Genomic DNA, 20,903 nt, shown 5'->3' on the forward strand with positions numbered 1-20,903 from the left:
GTAGGCGAGTGGGGAGGACCGGGGAGGTGCGGCTGGGACCCGGTGTGCACAGCTGGAGCGGAGCGAGCCAGGGAAAACCGCCCGACCGGAAGGGCGCCGAAGCGGGGATCAGGGGGTGGGGTACGAAACTGCCTGGAGGCATTGACAAAGGTCCAACTTTTAGAATGTTCCCTAATTTAGTCCAAGTTCCCTAAATGTTACCTTATAAATCAGGCCTGGCTTTGTGGATCGCCCTCAGCCAGCACCCGGGACAGCCGCCTCAGCGCGGGTTTGTCTTGGGGACCGCGTGGCCGTGGCGAGGCTGCCGCATTCGGGCCGGGCTGCACCTCAGGGACTCGCCGTCACGCAGGGGAGGCGCAGCGATGAGAGGGACACAGGGAAAACTTGGGGCCATGCTTCCCAGAGAAAACGCATCAATCAGCTGTGAGTCACCAGTATTTGCCTTAACAATGCTCAATGTGTGACAACCAACCCACTTTTCATTGGGAATTGGCATTAGCCCTCAGCGGACCTTTCCCACGTTCTAATTTGAAAGCATGGTGGAAGGCTTTTAGTTTATAAAACTGCCACACATCTTTGGCCACTATGCTACAAACATAGTGGAAGATCTAGTAACATGGACAGGCAGCCACAACGTGTACAGTCAGAAGCTAACCCTGTAATGATGACTGTAAATTATCATTATAATCACTATAAATTCCCTTCCCTCCTGGGGCTATATTCTTGTTTTACTGCAAAGCTAAATTTGGGTAATCCTCCAGGCTAAAGGTCAGTCTACTGCATGCAAGCATCAGAAACAAGCCCCTGGCCACAATCAAAGGTTTCTTGAATATATTTTAAAATATATTTTTATTTATTTCAGAGAGGAAAGGAGAGGAAGAGATAGAAACATCAATTTTGAGAGTGAATCATTGATTGGCTGCCTCCTGCACATTGGACCGAGCCCCCAACCCAGGCATGTGCCCTGAGCGGGAATTGTACCCAGAACCCTTTGGTCCGCAGGCCGACGCTCTACCCACTGAGCAAAACTGGCTAGGGCAAAGGTCTCCTGAATTTTTGACACCTGGCCTCGGTGCACACTGCAGAGCGATTACACCAATAACACTAATGAAACAGCACTGTTTACCCAGAGCTGCATTCCAAGCACATTCTTGGATGGTATCCAAGATGTTGCACCTCAGAGAGAAGTGCAGTACAGCCCAGCCCTCACAGTAGGGTTCCTCTTCCAAACCACTGCCTGTCTTAGCTTGGAGTCACAGCAAAGGGACATAGTGCTCCCCTGGCCAGGCTATGGCGTAGGAGGCTCCAGGAGAGGAGCATACTGTGAACACCAGTGGAGCAGCTGCCTTTGTGTGACCTCCATGGACCAGGAATTAGCCACCTAGATTTGGTGACTGAAATAGTTAGTCCTGCCCAGCTGGTGTGGTCAGTAGTTGAGCATCGACCTATGAACCAGGAGGTCACGGTTTGATTCCCAGTCAAGGCACGTGCCCAGGTTGCAGGCTCCATCCCCAATGGGGGGCTTGCAGGAAGCAGCCGATGGATTCTCATCATTGATGTTTCTCTCTCTCTCTCTTTCCCTTCCTCTCTGAAATCAATAAAAATATATTTTTAAAAACTCCTCTACTCAAGAAAAACTTAAATCTACTCAAGAAAAACTTAAATTCTCAAATTGCATTTCCTAGAAATAACTCTCAATCACGAGGGCAAGTTAGTTCCACAAAAGTGAAGCTACTATGATGACCATTGTCTGGTATTTCAGTAAAATGCTTAAATTCAAAGAATGTACCTTTTCAAATGTAAGATGCAATTAGGCTCAGGCTCTAGTCTGAATTTATCCAAGATACTTCCTTTAAGTCTCATTTAGTTTCAATGTTAACCAAGAAAGCAAAAGCCTAAAAATAGCTTTTTGTGTATGCCACTAACTGCCAGGAAACATTAACCCTCTTGGGAAACTTTATAAAATAATGCAGCTGTTGTTTCAGACCATGTCAGAGAGAAGATACTCTTAACTTTTACCTATTAGTCAACCCAGGAAAGGGGCAGGTGGGTAAGGGTAAATGCTTAGCAGAGATGTGAGAAGGCCAATGTGCAGACACCTGGGAGCCATTCTAGATTCCCCTCCAAGTGTCGTCCATCAGGTCTTCCCCTGTGCACCCTGCTGGGTTCACAGCTCAGCCTACATCAGACATAACAGGATTCCAGGGCAACACTACTGCTCTTCAGAAGAGACACACACCCTCTGTTTACAAACTAGAGTATAAACCTTTATGTCACAACATTGTCAGAGTTCACTTTCTAGTAAGACAGGTACTGAGGACACAGTTTAAAATTCTGGGAAAGCAGAAGCCGGTGTCTTCCAGGAGCAAAGACGTGGTCACTCCAGGGCCGATGTGTCCTGGGGCTTCCAGGCAGCAAGGACCAGATGCACCAGGGTCGTCCAACCCGTTTTACTTAGAGCCGCCTCCTTTTTTGGGGCCATTAGTCCTCATTTCATGCCAAATTTTCACTAGAGGCTCCCTGTTCTTCCAAATGAGTTCATGACCGTAAGTAATATACCATCTGGGAAAAAGAAAAACAAAGCAGGCCCACATTCAAACAGTATGACATACACATGCTAAGCACCATGATGACATTTAAAAAATTAATGCCGCCGTCATTTACTATCTAGCTTATTAAAGTAGCTGATTAATTTATGTGATATATATCCATGATTTACCTTTAATATTTGGAGTATGTAAAGGGTCGAAGTAGGGTGGGACCACACGTGACTGAACTGAGAAGTGTAAGTACTTCACACACACTACTCTGGATTCACCACAGCCCTGCAAGTTAAGCATCACGTCTCCTGTTACAGACAGGAGGAGGCCAAGTCTGAGAGAAGGTAATCTGCCCAAGGTGCTAACAGCTTCTAAGTGGCCCATCAAGGACTCACCACCAGGTCAGACCAATTCTAATCCTGGTAAGAAAATTCAGAAGTAGAGCTGACTTACTAGTGACGGCTAGTTTAAATGTTTCTCGTCATTTTCCACCTGGCTAAGCAAAGGGTCGTTTGCTGATCCAAATTCTACCCATCTTTTAAAGTACAGTTCTAATCCCCATTCTCCTGTTAAAAAACTGCCTAAAAGCAGCCTGAGCTAAGGAAGATGAAACACTGACAGGTTTAGTGACTTAACTAGCTCAGGTTGCACAACTAGGAATCACCAGAATTGAGACCAGAACCCAAACCTGACTCTGAAACCTATGCTCTAACCACTGCCCACCTAGGAGCACAGACTGAGGGACCAATGAGAAGGGCCTGCTTTTGAGAAGCTGACAGGCCCAGGTACCGCAAGCAAGACCAGGTGCTCAACCTCAGGGCAGCGCAAGTTGCAAGTGTGACTCAGGGGCATCTACCTCTCCTGGGCTGGGGGAGGCTGGGAGGGTTCCTGGAGGAGGTGGGATTGATTTGAAATGGCTGTTAATGAAATTGTTTATTACTGAAACCTTTATTTTTGTCCTGGTTTCCCCAGATTTCTTGTCCCCTGAGGGAAAGACCAGATTTTGTTGATTTTTGCATCTCTCAGACACCTGACTGAAAAAAATGCACTATTTGCTTTACATGTGTATCAGAATAGCAGTTTAAGGTTTTAACATTTTAAATGTTCTGAGTATTTTTTTTTATTATAAGTGGTTGACTTTGTACCTAAATTTTAATATTCAATAAAAATAATTAAAATCTGATCATAAAAAGTCACCATTACAATTTTGAAAAATTAAGAAAACTAGTAAACTCACAGAAAGAAATTTATAAAAACATGCAGCCCTGGACCAATGTGGCTCAGTTGGTAGGGTGTCACCCGGTATACTGAGAAGCTGCCATGCCCTGCTTGTGGGCTCAATCCCCGGTAGGGGGCATGCAGGAGGCAGCCAATTGATTTTTTGCTCTCACATCAATATTTCTCTCTCTCCCTCTCCCTTCCCCTCACACTACAAAAATCAATTAAAAATATTTTTAAAAGCATGCAAATTAATAGTCATGTAACAAGAATTATTTTGGGTTTAGTCAAATTCTGTGGTAAACTTAGAACAAGAAAAAAAAGTATCACTTTAAGATTCAAATGCAATTGTAAAACTCTTGCAAGAAATGACTCATTTGTCAGAAACTCTCAATTAATACCGAGTTCTTCCCAAACATTTTTAACCTACTTATTTCAAGCAGAGTCAAATATGTTAATCCTTCCGGTACACCTTTCTGATTATAATGTAAGTTCAAATGTAAACTGGTTATTTCGCTAAATTTAAATTAGGAAAACACTACAAAGCCACCAATTTCTGGGTGTCTTTGTTTTTTTACAGCCTCAGTCTGGTGTGCAATCTGAAACTCTAGCTCTGCAATGACTTTGTGACCTTGAACGAGTGCCCTTCTTTAAGGTAAAAAGGAATACCTCACAGGATTTTAAGAGTATTACACACATCAGTCCGTAGCTTAGGCAACCGCATATATTCACTCGGTCACCTATTATTATTGCTGCAGCATAAGGTGAAGAACATAAAATTTGGTGAGGGACATAAAGTCAAGGAAATGTGCAGGAGGATGCTAATGGAACCTTTACTATCAGCAAGGACTTCTATATCTGAAGATGTTCTGGATATGATGAGACAGAGTAAATACAAGAAGTTGAAATTAGAAACAGCAAAGAAAATGGATTCCTCTGCCTTTCAGATCCTGGACTTAAAATGTATTTGATCCAATTATTTTCAGAATGGAAAAAAGTCACCTAATTATAGTTCAGAAGAATAAAACCTGCTGGGGATAAAATCCTTTAAGTACACATGGAAGGATTCAGATAAATTTAGAGTTCATAAAACAGAACGCTTTTTCGTAAGTCTTCGTTTCTCATGCTGTAATATCAGGTCAGTGTCTACTATTTATAATGTGCTGATGTTAAAGCTAGAACTCACATATGCTATTCTTTAATCATCACTAAAAATTAAAAATGGCATAATGGCATTTAATTCTACCGCCTACTGGGCAAAACTGCTCCACTGAGAATAGATTCTTCTTTTCTAAAAAAAATTTAAAAACTTCAGTTTTCCCATTGTCATGAAACAAAGTAAAAACCAAGTAAAGGCAAAAGGCAACATTTATACAAGAAAAGATAGGCCATCAGGGGATCCAGCACATCAGACAGACGATAACTCTGCTAAAGGGACTCTCCTGGTCAGAGGGCTTCAGGAGTCCCGGGGAAGTTCTGTGACAAAGACGCTATATACAGAACGTCCACTGTCTGAAGCACACGTGAAGGACCTTGTGACCACAATGCAATTATACTCAAGTATGACAGGGTGGGAAGGGCTCTGGAACTGAGTTCTGCTAGGCTACTTAAGAGCAGTTTGACATTTCTAATTTAAGGGCAAGAATTCAGTCAATATAAAAATACCACCACTGCCCTGACCGGTTTGACTCAGTGGATAGAGCGTTGGCCTGCAGACTGAAGGGTCCCAGGTTCGATTCCGGTCAAGGGCATGTATCTTGGTTGCAGGCACATCCCCAGTAGGAGTTGTGCAGGAGGCAGCTGATCGATGTTTCTCTCTCATCGATGTTTCTAACTCTCTCTCTCTCTCCCTTCCTCTCTCTTAAAAAAAAGGACACCTCTTAAAAAAAATACCACCACTGTCCCCACACCTCACTTCATGAAAATACTGCTCCAAGTGATGGTCCATATCTTCCTGTAGCAATTGAGCTCATTCACAGAGGTAATGATAGTATAACGTGAGGTAGTAGCTCAGTGCCTGCCATGTAACAGATGCTCAGAAGTGGTCACCACTGGCCTGTTACGCAGTGTGCACGCACGCACATGCTCACTGCAGGCAAAGCACAGCTCTGCCCACTCGGTGTCTGCCTAGCACCTGTGAGATGGAGGTCAGGGTGGGGTCTGGGCAGGGGAGAGGAAGTCTGAGAGTGGGGAAAGGAGATGATAGCCCAGACTGGGGGCTGGGGAACAGTCTCCAAAAGAGGCTGGGAATCATGACAGGTGAGGAGTGGGGAGGCCTGAGGTTAAGGGTAGGGTAAAGGCACAGCCGGTTTCTCTCTACAAGTGACTGAGGCAGGGGCAGGGCTGATATTCTCATGTCCCACCTCACATGTGAAACTGGGTAAGGCCAAAGCAAACCATGTTGAGGATTCCTCGCCCTCCCAACCCCACCTGCCCCCGCCTTACTCTGTCTTATTTAAGAGGAAAATGACCTGAAAAAGCCATGTAGTAATCAATTACACTCAAAACTTACATTCCAAAGAGAGCTCCCCCAAGATGTGCTGCATGATCAAAAAATTTCCATCCCAGGATCATTCCAGCTGTATCCATGGCAATAATGGCTTTTAGGGCCTGCAAGCCAGCAAAAAAAGAACATAACTGGTACAACTTTGCTTCCTTCAGCACTGACATTTCTAATTTAAGGGCAAGAATTCAGTCAATATAAAAACACCACCACCATCCCCACACCTCACTTCATGAAAATACTCACAGTCCCTGCGGTGAACGTGAACATCGGGAGAAAGATAATGGCGAGCCTCCCCTCTGGGATCTTAGTGCAGACAGCTGCCAGGACCGTCATGATGGCGCCTGACTGCAAATGGACACACTGGTGAACGCTCAGCAGGCAACTGCTTAGTGACCTCAACATCTAATGTAGAAGTACTTTTCCAGAAAGCTAACAAGCCACAAGTTTCTAGGTGAGCACAAAGCTTAAAAGTTTCAGTTACTGCCCTGGCCGGGTGGCTTAGTAGGTTGCAATATTGTCCCATATACCAAAAGGTTGCAGGTTCAAGCAGGGTCAGGGTGAGTGGGAGGCAACTAACTGATGTTTCTCTCTCACACTGATGTTTCCGTTCTCTCTCTCTTTCTCCATCTCTCTTTCTCTTCCCCCTCCCTCCAACCTCCCCCGCCCCCTAAAAAAAATCAATAAAATAGCCCTGGCCGGTTTGGCTCCATGGATGGAGCATTGGCCTACGGACTGAAGGTTCCAGGTTCAATTCCAGTCAAGGGCACATGCCTGGGTTGCATGCAGGAGGCAGCCAATCAGTGATTCTCTCATCATTGATGTTTCTATCTCTCTCTCTCCCTCTCCCTTCTCTGAAATCAATAAAAATATATTTTTTTAAAAATAAAACATATCCTCAGGTGAAGATGAAAAAAAAAGCATTCAGTTACTACTGTACGAAATATTGGGCAAAGGGGTTAAAAAATGGGCAAAGAATCTGAACAGACATTTTCCCAAAGACATACAAATGACCAACAGGTACACGAAAAGGTGCTCAACATCACAAATCATCAAAACCAAAATCAGGTATCACCTCACATCTGTTAGAATGCCTTTCATAGAAAGGACACGAAATAACAGGTGTTGGCAAGAATGTGGAGAAAAGGGAACCCTTGTGCACTGCTGATGGGAATGTGAACTGGTGCAGCCAATTTACCTCACTGAGCATAATACTCTCTAGATCTGTGGTTCTCAACCTTCCTAATGCTGAGACCCTTTAATACAGTTCCTCATGTTGTGGTGACCCCCAACCATAAAATTATTTTCGTTGCTACTTCATAACTGTAATTTTGCTACTGTTATGAATCGTAATGTAAATATCTGATATGCAGGATGTATTTTCATTGTTACAAATTGAACATAATTAAAGCATAGTGATTAATCACAAAAACAATATGTAATTATATATGTGTTTTCCAATGGTCTTAGGCGACCCCTGTGAAAAGGTTGTTCGACCCCCAAAGGGGTCGCGACCCACAGGTTGAGAACCGCTGCTCTAGGTCCATCCATGTTGCTGTAAATGGCAAGATTTCATTGTTTCTAATGGTTAATACTCCATTGTGTGTGTGTGTGTATATATGCTACATCTTTATTCATTCATCTCTTGATGGCCACCTAGGTTGATATCCTATCTTGTTGGCTACTCTTGATATGTACTCTATTCCAGTAAGCATATATAAATGACCAATAGTTAAAATTTATAGCCTCAAATTTACAAGGCTTTAGAAATGTATAAATTCTAAATTAGATATAGATTAGTTAACAGTTAATAGAAATAACTGTTTCAATGCTAATTTCCTGGCTTTGATAACTGTGTGGTCCTTCTGTAGTTAACAGTAGGGTGAAGGGCATATAGGAAGTCTCTGTACTAATTTTGCCACTTTTTGTAACTCTAAAATTATTTCAAAATGAAGTTAAAAACTTCTGTAAACTTTTAATTTTATCTGTAAAATTAAAATATTTTAAGTTAGAAATACTTACTGCTCCAAGTGATGGTCCATATCTTCCTGTAGCAACTTTACACACATAACTGACAAAATTGGAAATAACACCTGAGAAATAAGCACATTTCAGTCATTTTAGTGAGGTATCACAATGGTTCCCATTTCTGATCTTCACGCACAGAGATGAACAGTGCGGGGACCCAGCTGGGTCATAGGAGGTGCAGGCATGTCTCACTCCAGGTATTTTACAGGGAAAGAAAAGCCAGACCGACAGCACAACTTTCTGAGTAACAGAGTCATTTACTTGACCTCTCAGTTACCTTTCTCCTCATCTATATCGTGAAGAAAAGAGACTAATTCCAAACTCACCAACTGTCTGGGAATCCTCTGGGCTGCATTCCAAACACTAAATCAGAACCCTGCAGTGGGACTGGGGAGTCCTTATTTACCCAGCTCACCCACTGATTCTGCTGCAGACTTAGATAGATGGTCCTTTACAGATGCCTTTGCCTCCAACATCACCTGAGCTGAGTGTGGCTCATTTATAAAAACAACTTCCTACAGAGCAGGTATAAATGGCACTTAAAAGACTCTTTGACCTACAATACAACTAATGCTTGGGGGAAAACTACACCCTTATCTTACCCAGAGAAACCACTCAGCTTCTAGTTCTGAGGGACTAGATGAACACGAGTATTTGATAACACTAATTAAGTACTCATTCTGGGCCTTGTGGTAGATGCTTCTATTTAATCTTTCTACATATCATTATCCTCGGAGAGGTATATAGTCTTTTCTGTAACATCACACAGCTGGTGGCAGAAAAAGTATCTAAACCTAGGTCTTCCATCTCTAAGCTCACTACAGAATAACTACCAGATATCCTGCTTTAAATGAAGGGATTTAAAAGATGAATTTTTATACTTTATGGCTTTAGTTAAGTACATTTTACAAAGAGAGATAAACAAAATTTAACGAATCAATTCAAGTTAGCAACATTAGGAACCTGGAATCCTGCACTACCACTTCCTGGCTGAAATAAGGAAATGATGCTACCTCCTGGACCACAACCAAAGTGGGTCCCTGCTAACACGTACGCTTGCAAGAATAAACTCATTCCTGACAATCTTACAGGACAGCTCTGAAAAAAGCGTTCTGGAAGCTGAACACACTGTGCGAAATGCGCTTAAGGTTACTGAATAAAGATTCAGATGACTGCGACAGCCGGGAAGTCTGGGAACTATTTATCTGTAAAATAAAGAGACCAAGCCCAGCCAGAGTAGCTCAGTGGTTGAGCATCAACCTATGAACCAGGAGGTCCCAGTCAGGGCACATGCTTGGGTTGTGGGCTCGATCCCCAGTGTGGGGCATGCAGGAGGCAGCCAATCAATGATTCTCTCTCATCATTGATGTTTCTCTCTCTCTTTTCCTCTCTGAAATCAATAAAAATATTTTTTAAATAAAATAAACCAAGACCTAGTGACATAAAAAGGACATGTTTAAGTTCAACACGAAACTTTAACTACTGTTTAACTGACTAATTTAAAACTAAACAGTAGCTAAATAATTCACAGTAAGAGAAAATCTGCAAAAGTGAAGCAACAGCCCCACCAGTCTGTGGTCGTCTTCTCTGCGTACAACCTGAGACACAAATGCATACTGAGCACTTCCTGTGCGTAGAACATGGCTCTACTCATTTCCGTTGTCCCTTCTCCAGATGGGTGAGTGAGTGCACTCTGAAAAGCCCAAGAATAAAGCTTGTTACCTGCAGATAAGTACACTGCCATGAACTGCTCCTGGCCCAGGATGTTCACGATGCTGGAGGAGAAGCTCCACAACACATACATATTTGCTGCCATGTGAAACAAGGAGAAATGACTGAATGTGGACAGCAACATTGGAGAACAAAGGACCTCTGGGAGAGAAGAAAAACACAGACTGGTAATCGTGAAACATACCACTAGTAAAAATAGTCTATTTTAGATTTTTTCCATTATTATTGTGAAATCAAACATGGGAAACAAAAACAGAACCAGTTAAAAGATTAAATAAGCGCTAGCCGGTTTGGCTCAGTGGATGGAGCGTCAGCCCAAGGACTGAAGGGTCCCAGGTTTGACTCTGATCACCCCCAGCCCTGGTCAGGGCCGCGTGGGAGGCAACCAATCAATGTGTTTCTCTCACATCAATGTGTTTTTCTCTCTCTCTCTCTCCTTTCCCCTGACCCTCTCCACTATCTCTAAAAAAATCAATGGAAAAATATTCTCAGGTGAGGATTAACAAAAAGGTTAAATAAACTGCCCTGGCTGGTGTGATTCAGTTGGTCGAGCATCGTCCCATTCACCTAAAGGTAACTGGTTTGATTCCCAGTCAGGGCACATGCCCAGGGTGCGGGCTCAATCCCTGGTAAGGGGTGTGAAGGAGGCAGCTGATCAATGTTCTGCTCTCATATTGATGTATCTCTTTCTCCCTCTCCTTTCCTCTCTCGGAAAATCAATTAAAATAGGAGAGAAAGAAACATCAATGATAGATTGGCTGCCTCCTGCATGCCCCTACTGGGGATCGAGTCCACAACCCGGGCCTTGACCTGGAATTGAATCATGACCTCCTGGTTCGTAAGATGATGCTCAACCACTGAGCCACACGGGCTGAGCTAAATCTCTTTTCTACTTATTTTTTTTTTCAAAAGGCTCTGGAGAGCCTTTTTTAAAAAATATATATTTTATTGATTTTTTACAGAGAGGAAGGGAGAGGGATAGAGAGTTAGAAACATCGATGAGAGAGAAACATCGATCAGCTGCCTCTTGCACACCCTCTACTGGGAATATGCCTGCAACCAAGGTACATGGCCTTGACCGGAATCGAACCTGGGACCCTTTAGTCCGCAGGCCAACGCTCCCTCCACTGAGCCAAACCGGTTAGGTCTTTTCTACTTATTAAGCAACCAGTAACAATTCTCAGTTCAATAAAAGTAACTTGTCACTATGGTGAAAGTTGGTTAGAAGAAAGAATTAGTAAATAACAGTCTTCTCAAAGAGCAGTAAACAATGGTGATTCTCATCACTGATGTTTCTATCTCTCTCTCCCTCTCCTTCCTCTCTGAAATCAATAAAAATATACTTAAAAATGTACAAGAGTAAACTTGTAGTGATCATGAATTTAAGTTACTAAGTAATATTTAGATATCTATTATGTGCAAGGCACACTGTGGGTACCCAGGACATAGCAGTAAGAAAGTGGGGGTCCCTGTTCTTGAAGAGCTTACAGGCTATCCTCTGATTTTGCTTATAACTGTTAATAAGAACTCATCCTTTTTATAACATTCAATTAACATAAAGCATATTTCTTTCATATTACTCTACCTCAAAATAAAATTACACAAGTCAGACTTACTTGAGGCTGGATTGGATGTGAAATATCTGATCATTCCCCGCTGTAGAGAAGGTACTCTCCATAAACAGAATACAAAGACATTTGCAGCTATGATACCTACAAAATAAATATTTATAACTTAGGATAGTTAAAAATAAAAGCAAAGAAAGTCTGATTAAAAGTCCACCTGAATAAGATTTTCTACCACAATTATATAAAAGTATTACACACTTGGGGAGAAAAAGTGAGCTAAGGATTTTTTTTTTTTAATATATTTTATTGATTTTTTACAGAGCGGAAGGGAGAGGGATAGAGTCAGAAACATCGATGAGAGAGAAACATCGACCAGCTGCCTCCTGCACATCTCCCACTGGGGATGTGCCCGCAACCCAGGTACATGCCCCTGACCGGAATCGAACCCGGGACCCCTCAGTCCGCAGGCCGACGCTCTATCCACTGAGCCAAACCGGTTTCGGCTGAGCTAAGGATTTTAAGTATCAAAACTGTCACGTGTTGGTAAAGTCAGAGAATTCCTGAAAAATCGCAAATGCTCTAGGAGCTAACTTCTCTCACTCAGATCCATAGTTTACTTCTTCACAACAGTCTACTCTTCTAAATCAATAATTAGATCTATAATTATTGTTTGGTAATGGCCAACCCATAAACAGAAATAATGTACAGACTAGGTCCTTTGGCCAAAGGAGAAAAACTATGTAACATCACTTCTTTTTCTACAGAGAATGGTACGCTCCTTAAACTTAGGGATAGCTTATGAAACATCTATATATTATCTATGTAGATGAAGATCCACATGTTTGAGAAAAATACATTGGCTAAGAGTTCAGGAATAATGTGGAAGATTTATGCAGTTACTTTTAAAAATGTTTACATTTGGGAGTTGGGTGATTTTCATATTTCTGCAAGAACTGATGTTACCAGAACTACCACTCAACTGAGTTGGTTTATTTAATGACAGAATTAACAATTTAGTCACAAAATTATTAGAGGCTGGATTGGATGTGAAAACTACAAACTTTGCCTGGCTGGGTGGCTCAGTGGTTGAGAATCAACCTATGAACTAGGAATTCATTCAGGGCACATGCCCAGGTTGCAGGCTTGATCCTTAGTGTGGGGCATGCAGGAGGCAGCCAATCAATGATTCTCTCTTATCATTGATGTGTCTCTCTCTGTCTCCCTCTCCCTTCCTCTATAAAATCAATACAAATATATTTTTTTAAAAACTACAAACTTTAAAACTACATTAATTTTATGTACCACAGCTCTTTGCACATAGTAGGCACTCATCTAATTGAATTTAAAAAATTGAAACATTTATTCATTCCTCAGTCTCTTTAGGCAACAGGCAACTAGCCCTTTCAACATCTACAATCATAATTAGGACTGCTTCCAACATTCTGGTAAGAGGATTTTTTTAGAAGGTATTCATTGTTCAGACCCTGCCAGCTGCTACATCTTGGAGTTACCGCTGGCTTCCATATTTGCTCACTCTATAAAGCTCTCAGCTACTCCCTGGCATTCCTAGTCTCTCCAGTGTTTGCTCTCCTACTTGAGAGTAGGTACAGAAGGAAACTTCCACTTTCATAGATTCTAAGATGTTTTCCATTTAATATCTGAAATCAGGATGCATCTTACAACTGGTGGAATGTCATAGGTGAACTGGAAGCATTTTTCCTTTCTCCAAAGTAAATTAAATGGTGTTTACTGGTATTGCATCTAACTGACTTGATTCCATCAATTTTATCAGATTCTTATTAGTGGGGACTGTGACAGCTGTTATACCATCTTTGGTAACTAACTGGAACTCTTTCAAAGATGGTGAGAGGGACAGTATTTATGAAAGGATAAGAAAAAGGACTCATAGCAAGGTAAGTATGAGCACTGTGTATGTGCATCTCCTAATGAGGCGCCTGGAACTCTAGGCAAGGCGGTTGAGCAGAAGGGCAGAACCTCCTCAGATGGGAGGAAAGACCTCAGGGGGCTAGCCTAAAGGAAGTGAGCAGTGATTACTCTGGTACCTGGGGTTCTTTAGTTTCTTTGGGGTGAGGTAAATACCTTGCCTTCCCAGAGAACTCTCTTAGGTCTAGGTTGTTGTACACAGTGACTGGGATATCGCAGGGTAAAGAAGACTAAGAATAGTTTTGCCTAGGTTTCCACGATCAGAAAGATGAAATCAGTCAGAGCTTTGCAGTTGTTCCAATTGTGATTCAATGCAAAGAGAGCAAGATAGGGCCCCTGAACCTGGCTGCCAAGGTGAAAATGGCCACAACTATTCTGCCTACTCTGCCAGTTCCACAAGCTCCTTCAGGTTCCTTCCAGACACCAGTGACAGCACATACGTCTGGAAATCACAAGCACCACAACACTGTAGGGAAGTAGAGAGCATCTCTGGCTGTAGAGACTACAACTGGGGAAAAGACTTAAAAAAGGGAAAAATAACCACATATATCAAGGTCAACAGTAGTCAAAGAATTAACATTGCCAAGTTTTCAACCCAAATACAAGAAACCTTTCTGGTAAATTATGACAGAACTGGAGGCCTGGTGCATGGCATTCGTGCACTGGGGCGGGGGGGGGGGGCGTCCCTCAGCTTGGCCTGCATCCTTTCACAGTCCTGGAGCCCTAGGGGGATGTCCGACTGATGGCTTAGGCCCGCTCCCTGCCTATGCCACAGTTGGACATCCTTAGTGCTGCCGCAGAGGCAGGCCGCTACGCTTGCCAGCCTGGCTTGTGGCTGAGCGGCATTCCCCCTGTGGGAGCGCACTGACCACCAGGGGGCAGCTCCTGCATTGAGCGTCTGCCCCTTGGTGGTCAGTGCATGTCATAGGGACCGGTCATTCCGCAGTTTGGTCGATTTGCATATTACCCTTTTATTATATAGGATATGGCCCTGGAACACACTGTAGTCCAAACCCCTCACACTTCATAGACCAGAGGTCTATGGTTAGACATCCCACCAGTAAACTACCTAACAAACATACCCAAATCATGTATATGAACCACTATTATTCACTATAAACACACTAACAGATTAAAAAGAAATGAGAAAAGTAGCAGGTATTTTCTTCCTTGCATATCCCATTTTGAAGGCCAATTATAGCTGAGAAAACTGTGGCCCTAAGAGGTACAAGCTTTCAGAGAGCCAAATTTAGTGGCCAAGCCAGAATTTCTAATCCAGAGCTCTTTCTAGTAGAGACATGGGTAGCCAAGAGGATTTCGTCTGACCTTGGTCACTCTAAAACTTTGGACACCAGACAAAGGTCTTCTTACCAGGGAAAAAGCATAGGCTGTTCCCAGCAGCAGCTGAACAGAAAAAGGTGTGGTAATCCCTGGCCTATGAAGCAGCGCAAAGGTATGGGTGAAGGAGTCCAGTAGAACTGACTCTGTGCTAATTACACTATAACCTGGGCAAGAGGTCTAACCTCTCAGCCTCAGTTTCCTCTTTTGTAAAATGGGGGTAATAAAATCTACCTTAAAGAATTGAGTGATGACTAAATGAAAAAGTATGATTAAATATAGCAGTCACACAGTGACAGCCCAATAAATCAGCGGTCGCCAACCTTTCGGACCTCACGGACCACCGGTTGGCAACTGCTGCAATAAATGAAAAATATGGTAGAAAGGAAATGGCCTTTACAGGTCTGAATCCTAGGTATGTCACTTAATAGCTTTGTGGCCTGTAGCATTTCACCCACTTCACTTCAGTTTCCTCATTTATAAAATGAGGATAATACTCCTACACCTCATGAAGGTTGTAGTGAAGCTTAAATAAGATAGTACATGCACCTAGTATGCAAATGCTCAAAGAAGTACAGTTTCTTCCAGAAGAAGAAAGAACATAGGAACATAGTTAAAAATAAAATGGCAATAAATGAGTACCTATCAACAATCACTTTAAATGTAAATGGCTTAAAAGCTCCAATCAAAAGACAGGAATTGCTAAAGGTTTCTACTTATATCTCCATTTAGAAGGAGTGTTACCTACCTCCACTTGACTCAGAGCTAAGCTCATGGATAAGCTCAGAGCTATTGATTTGGGAAGGTTTCTGCTGCCTCAGTGCATACCTTTACCAAAAGTGATGGGTTGGCCCTACTGGTTTGGCTCAGTGGATAGAGCATTGGCCTGCGGACTGAAGGGTCCCAGGTTCAATTCTGGTCAAGGGCACATGCCCGAGTTGTGGGCTCAATCCCCAGTAGGGGGTGTGCAGGAGGCAGCCAATCAATGATTCTCTCTCATCACTGATGTTTCTATCTCTCTCCCTCTCCCTTCATCTCTGAAATCAATAAAAATATTTTTTTTAGAAAGTGATGCACTGGATTACATCAGCAAGAATAATGAAGTAAAGAAATCTCTCCTTCATAAAAAGTTTAAAAATTGGCAAAAATTGTCAGAATTTACTTTTTCAGAACTCTGCAAACTAGCCAAAGACTTGCAACAGCCCAGTATTTAAGAAAAATGGTAGAATCCTGCTAAGAACAGTGAGCTTGAGGCATTGTAACTTGCCTAGTCCCATCCCCCACTTTCTAGCTATAAGTTATCCTTGAAAACAATCCACTCTCCTAGTGCAGCCTGGCAACCAACAGAGGTTACAGAGTGGACCTAGAACTCTTTCAAAGCCTCATTCCTAAACAATTGTTATCATCTGACCAATCTGATAATAGTTCTCTGGAAGACCCCACCCACTTGCAAGGCAATTGTCAATATTTGACCTGCCTGGGAGCTCAAGTACAAAACCCCTTTTCCAAGAGGGCGTTTGTCAAATACAATTACAGGCAAATGTTTTAAGTTTGAGGCTGCCTCGGGTGAGAATAATATTTAGGGCAAACAAGAGATTAAACAAAGCCACAATCTCTTCCTATTCTGTGTAACACTCAGAGAACATCTACAAATCCAAGGAAAGAGAGCGGCACAAGTGAATCTGTCACCCCATAAACCTATCCTCAATTAAAACCAGGGGCTGAGCTAACCTCCCTTAGGACCAGAATAAGGAAAGCAATCAGGAGAGCTAAGCAAGGTTAACAACTGGTGCCTCTGAAAAGAGACAAGACGTAAGTAAAGCACTAGTTTGTTAACCATGAGAATCTTAGTATGTAGTTAATTTATTATTAAGCTTTACTACCAAATGTTGTAAAATTAGAATCACTACTACCAGAATAATTACTTCACACAAGAGAAGCCTGAGGTCACACTGAACTTTCTTCAGCCTTTAAAAGTCACTTAGCCCGCCCGGAGCTCCTCTGCTCCCGGCGGCCAGAACCGAGGGGTAGAGTAGCTCTTGGCGGCCCGGGGGGCGGGCGGCCTTGCCCGTCCCAGTGCCGCGAGAGGCACAGACCCAAAAAAAAAAAGTCACTTAGATAATCTGACAAAAAGGATTTAAGATCGTTAGAAAGATCATTCACATTTATGTGGTTCGAAGCACTTTACACTCAACGTTTGTCTCTCTACTGCTATGTTCTTCATGTCAAATAACTAGATTTTTTTTAATTGTTTTATTGCTTAAAGTATTACAAAGAGTATTACATATGTCTCCTTTTTTTCCCCGCCCTTAACAATCCCCCGACCTCCCCTACCCCCCAGTATCTTATGTCCATTGGTTATGCTTATATGCATGCATACAAATAACTAGATTTGACTAAAGAAAAAGCAGGCTAGGCAAAAGAATTTGGATTTTTAATTATATACCGAATATAATTTTTAATTATATTCTTTGAATAAATTACTTATTGACATGAGAAAGGTTTTAAATTCTGATCCCAGGTTTCCTCAAAATTAAATGGCATAAAATCTCCATCATCTTCAAAGAATACGAGGTATCAACTAATTTTAAGATACTTTGAAAATATCAAAGATATCAAAACTTTGCTATCCTAAGGGAGTTAATTTTGGATACTTTCAGAAAACAAGCACACCCACAAAAAACAAAACAAAAACCCAAACCCATTAATTCCATTGGAAACAGTTGTGCTATTAGTTATCTTGAAGTCATTTTTATTAAGACCTCACTGACTAATCATTCTACTTTATGACGACATATCTTTAAAAATCTCAACCCTTTGACTCAAGATCCCACTCAACATTCATTCACTCAACAGATTTTAACTGAGTGCCTTTACTGTGTACAAGTTATATGCTAGGTGCTATAACCAAATGAAAAATCTCATTGATGTCCTCGAGGATGTTACATGCAAATTATGTAAGGCAGGTTCTGTTATAACTTATTAAAAGGTGCAATGAGTTCAGAAAAAATATGCACTTCTTGTAGGAAGCAATGTCTGAACCATAAGCTTGAAGACTAGATCAGGTACCAATGAGGACACAGAAAAACTGAAAGTTAAACACCTTTTCTCCACTTAGGTACAGAAAATTTAAGAGTATCATTTGGTCTAGTCATATTTGAGAAAAAGCAATATTTTGCTATTTCCCTAGGGCAGTGGTCGGCAAAGTCATTAGTCAACAGAGCCAAATATCAACAGTACAATGATTGAAATTTCTTTTGAGAGCCAAATTTTTAAAACTTAAACTATATAGGTAGGTACATTGTTATTAACTTAATTAGGGTACTCCTAAGACTTAGGAAGAGCCACACTCAAGGGGCCAAAGAGCTGCATGTGGCTGCGAGCTGCAGTTTGCCAACCACAGCCCTAGGGAGTTATTTTTTTCCTATGTGCACAATTGTTCAAGAACTTTCAAATCTGGCCCTGGCCAAGTAGCTCAGTTGGTTAGAGCATTGACCCAATGCACCAAGTTTGCAAGTTCGATCCCAGTCAGGGCACATCAAGAATCAACCAATGGCCCTAGCTGGTTTGGCTCAGTGGATAGAGCGTCAGCCTGTGGACTGAAGGGTCCCAGGTTCAATTCCGGCCAAGGGCACATGCCTGGGTTGCAGGCTTGATCCCTAGTGGGGGGCGTGCAGGAGGCAGCCAATCAGTGATGTTTCTCTCATCATTGATGTTTTTATCTCTCTCTCCCTCTTCCTTCCTCTCTAAAATCAATAAAATATATTTTTTAAAAAATCAATCAATGAATGCATAAATAAGTGTAACAACAAATGGGTGTTTTTCTCTCTCTTCCTACCCCTCTCTCTAAAAATCAATAAATGAAATTTTTTTTAAAAAGGACTTTCAAATCCATTTCCCCAAATTTCTCAAATAACTAAGTTCATGTAATAAGTCTCAAATAACAAGTGTTATCCTGAAGAGTCAGATTTGTCTTTCTATAAAAATTTACAAAGAATAAAAATTATCATGATGATATGCATGGCATGCTTACATTTAAAGAGGATTTTGTAAATAGCATGACACAGTAAAGAGAAAATCGCTTTAGAATCAGACAGACCCAGGTTTTGAACCTTGGTTCTACTACTTACTAGCAGTGTCGTAAAGTTCCTTCTCTGAAAGCCAGTTTCCTTATCTGTAAAAAGGGAAATAACTAACCTGTAAGCAACCTTGTGAGGTAGGGAGAGAAAGTGTATAAAGCATTCTGCATAAAGAAAGTTCTTAATCAATGTCCCCTTTTGTTTTTTTAATAGCGGAAGTAATAATTATTCATAGCCTATTTCACAAGCTAGGATTCTACAACAAAGATAGATCAAAATTAAAAATAATTGACCCAGAGCATCATGTATACCTTTATGCCACACTATTGCTTACACTGTGATATTAGCCTAAAGGTACAGAGACTCCCTATGTCTTCTAAACCATTGGTGAGCATGGTACAAAAGCCATTGACTGTGACATACTGTACCTTTTGGTTTGATTTCTCTTTCCTTGAATGGCTAAAACGTGTAAGCTAACACAAACCTGTCACAGTCCGCTGGCCATCACTTAGGTTATTCCACCACTTGTTAATCTAAAACAGAAGGAAAAATGCATATCACCATATGGTAAATCCTTTCAGGGTAGGCAAATGAAAAGCTAGAAAGAAAATGCTTTGTGCATGTGAAAATCACTGATGAACAACAAACATAATACATGTGATAGAGTGGAAAGCACAAGTGCTTTATAGGAGACTGTCTATATCCTCTACCCAGAGCCACTGATTAGCTCTGTGATCTACTAGTAGATTACTTCTAAACCTCAGTTTCCTGATTATAAAATAGAGATAGTAAGAGATATGTAACAGCATTCTTGTGAGAAATAACAACAAAGTAAAGCACTTACCACCCTATCAGATATAGGTAAGTATCAGTAAGTGGTTATTCACCAAGGTCCAATCTAGTTTTAAAATTTTGATAATATTTTCTACTAAAATTACCCTTTTTTAGGTATAATAATAGTACCGAGGTTTAAAAAAAAGAGAAACAGAGAATCCTAGTCTTTCAGGGACACCCACTGAAATTTTTATGGATGAAATATGCCTAGGATTTGTTTTATAGTAATCAGTGCTGGGGAGGGAAGAGAAAGAAAGGGGACTAGATGAAAACAAAGCTGCCTGGCCAGTGTGGCTCAGTGGTTGAGCATTGACCCATGAACCAGGGGGTCAGGGATCAATCAATTCCTGGTCAGGATACATGCCAGGGTTTCAGGCTCGATCCCCAGTAGGGGGCGTGCAGGATGATGATTTTTCTCATCATTGATGTTTCTATGTCTCTCTCCCTCTACCCTCCTCTCTGAAATCAATAAAAAAATTTTAAAAAAAAAGAAAAACAAAGTTGGCCATGTATCAATTATCACTGAAGCAGAATAATAAGAGTGCACTGCACTATTCTCTTTACTTTTTTATCTGTTTAAAGTTTTCCATGATTAAAGTTTTTTAAATAAAAAATATGCGAATTATGAAATTGAACCAGGCTTTATACGAATACAAATATACAAGGTTTTCTAAAATAAAATGTTATAGATCAATATGTACATGGATCCATCCTGTGAACCAGGAGGTTGCAGTTCAATTCCTGATCAGGGCACATGCCTGGGTTGCCGGCTCAATCCCCAGTGGGGGATGTAGGACGCGGCCGATCAATGATTCTCTCTCATCATCGATGTTTCTAACTCTCTATCCCTCTCCCTTCCTCTCTGTAAAAAAATCAATAAAATATCTCTCTGTAAAAAATCAATAAAATATATATTTTTTAAAAAACCAACAAAAATCTATAATGCAGACGTGTTGGAAACCTGTAACTTCCTAAGGGATCTGGGATTATGGAATAAATTAGTTTTAGTATTTCTCAAACAAACTGTACTGGATAAAAATCACTGCTACTGCCCGGCCAGCATGGCTCAGTGGTTGAGTATCAATTTATGAACCAGGAGATCACGGTTCGATTCCCGAAT

At 41.5% G+C, this 20,903-nt stretch overlaps 1 protein-coding gene across 1 annotated transcript in view; it reads right to left on the reverse strand.

The window, feature by feature from the left end:
- Positions 1–2,245: 2,245 nt before the first annotated feature.
- PARL (presenilin associated, rhomboid-like) overlaps positions 2,246–20,903 on the reverse strand; it is a 21,178-nt gene continuing 2,520 nt past the window's right edge. Inside the window, exons 3-9 of the mRNA XM_014544501.1 lie at positions 19,434–19,482; positions 11,637–11,732; positions 10,012–10,161; positions 8,284–8,354; positions 6,508–6,609; positions 6,271–6,368; positions 2,246–2,562 (exon numbers count right to left, since the gene is read on the reverse strand). Of these exons, the coding sequence (XP_014399987.1) occupies positions 2,451–2,562; positions 6,271–6,368; positions 6,508–6,609; positions 8,284–8,354; positions 10,012–10,161; positions 11,637–11,670 (567 nt within the window). The 5' untranslated portion in view covers positions 11,671–11,732; positions 19,434–19,482 and the 3' untranslated portion in view covers positions 2,246–2,450. The remainder of the gene's footprint in view (positions 2,563–6,270; positions 6,369–6,507; positions 6,610–8,283; positions 8,355–10,011; positions 10,162–11,636; positions 11,733–19,433; positions 19,483–20,903) is intronic.

This window comes from Myotis brandtii, unplaced genomic scaffold (genome assembly GCF_000412655.1).
Source record: "Myotis brandtii unplaced genomic scaffold, ASM41265v1 scaffold368, whole genome shotgun sequence".
Lineage (NCBI taxonomy): Eukaryota > Metazoa > Chordata > Mammalia > Chiroptera > Vespertilionidae > Myotis > Myotis brandtii.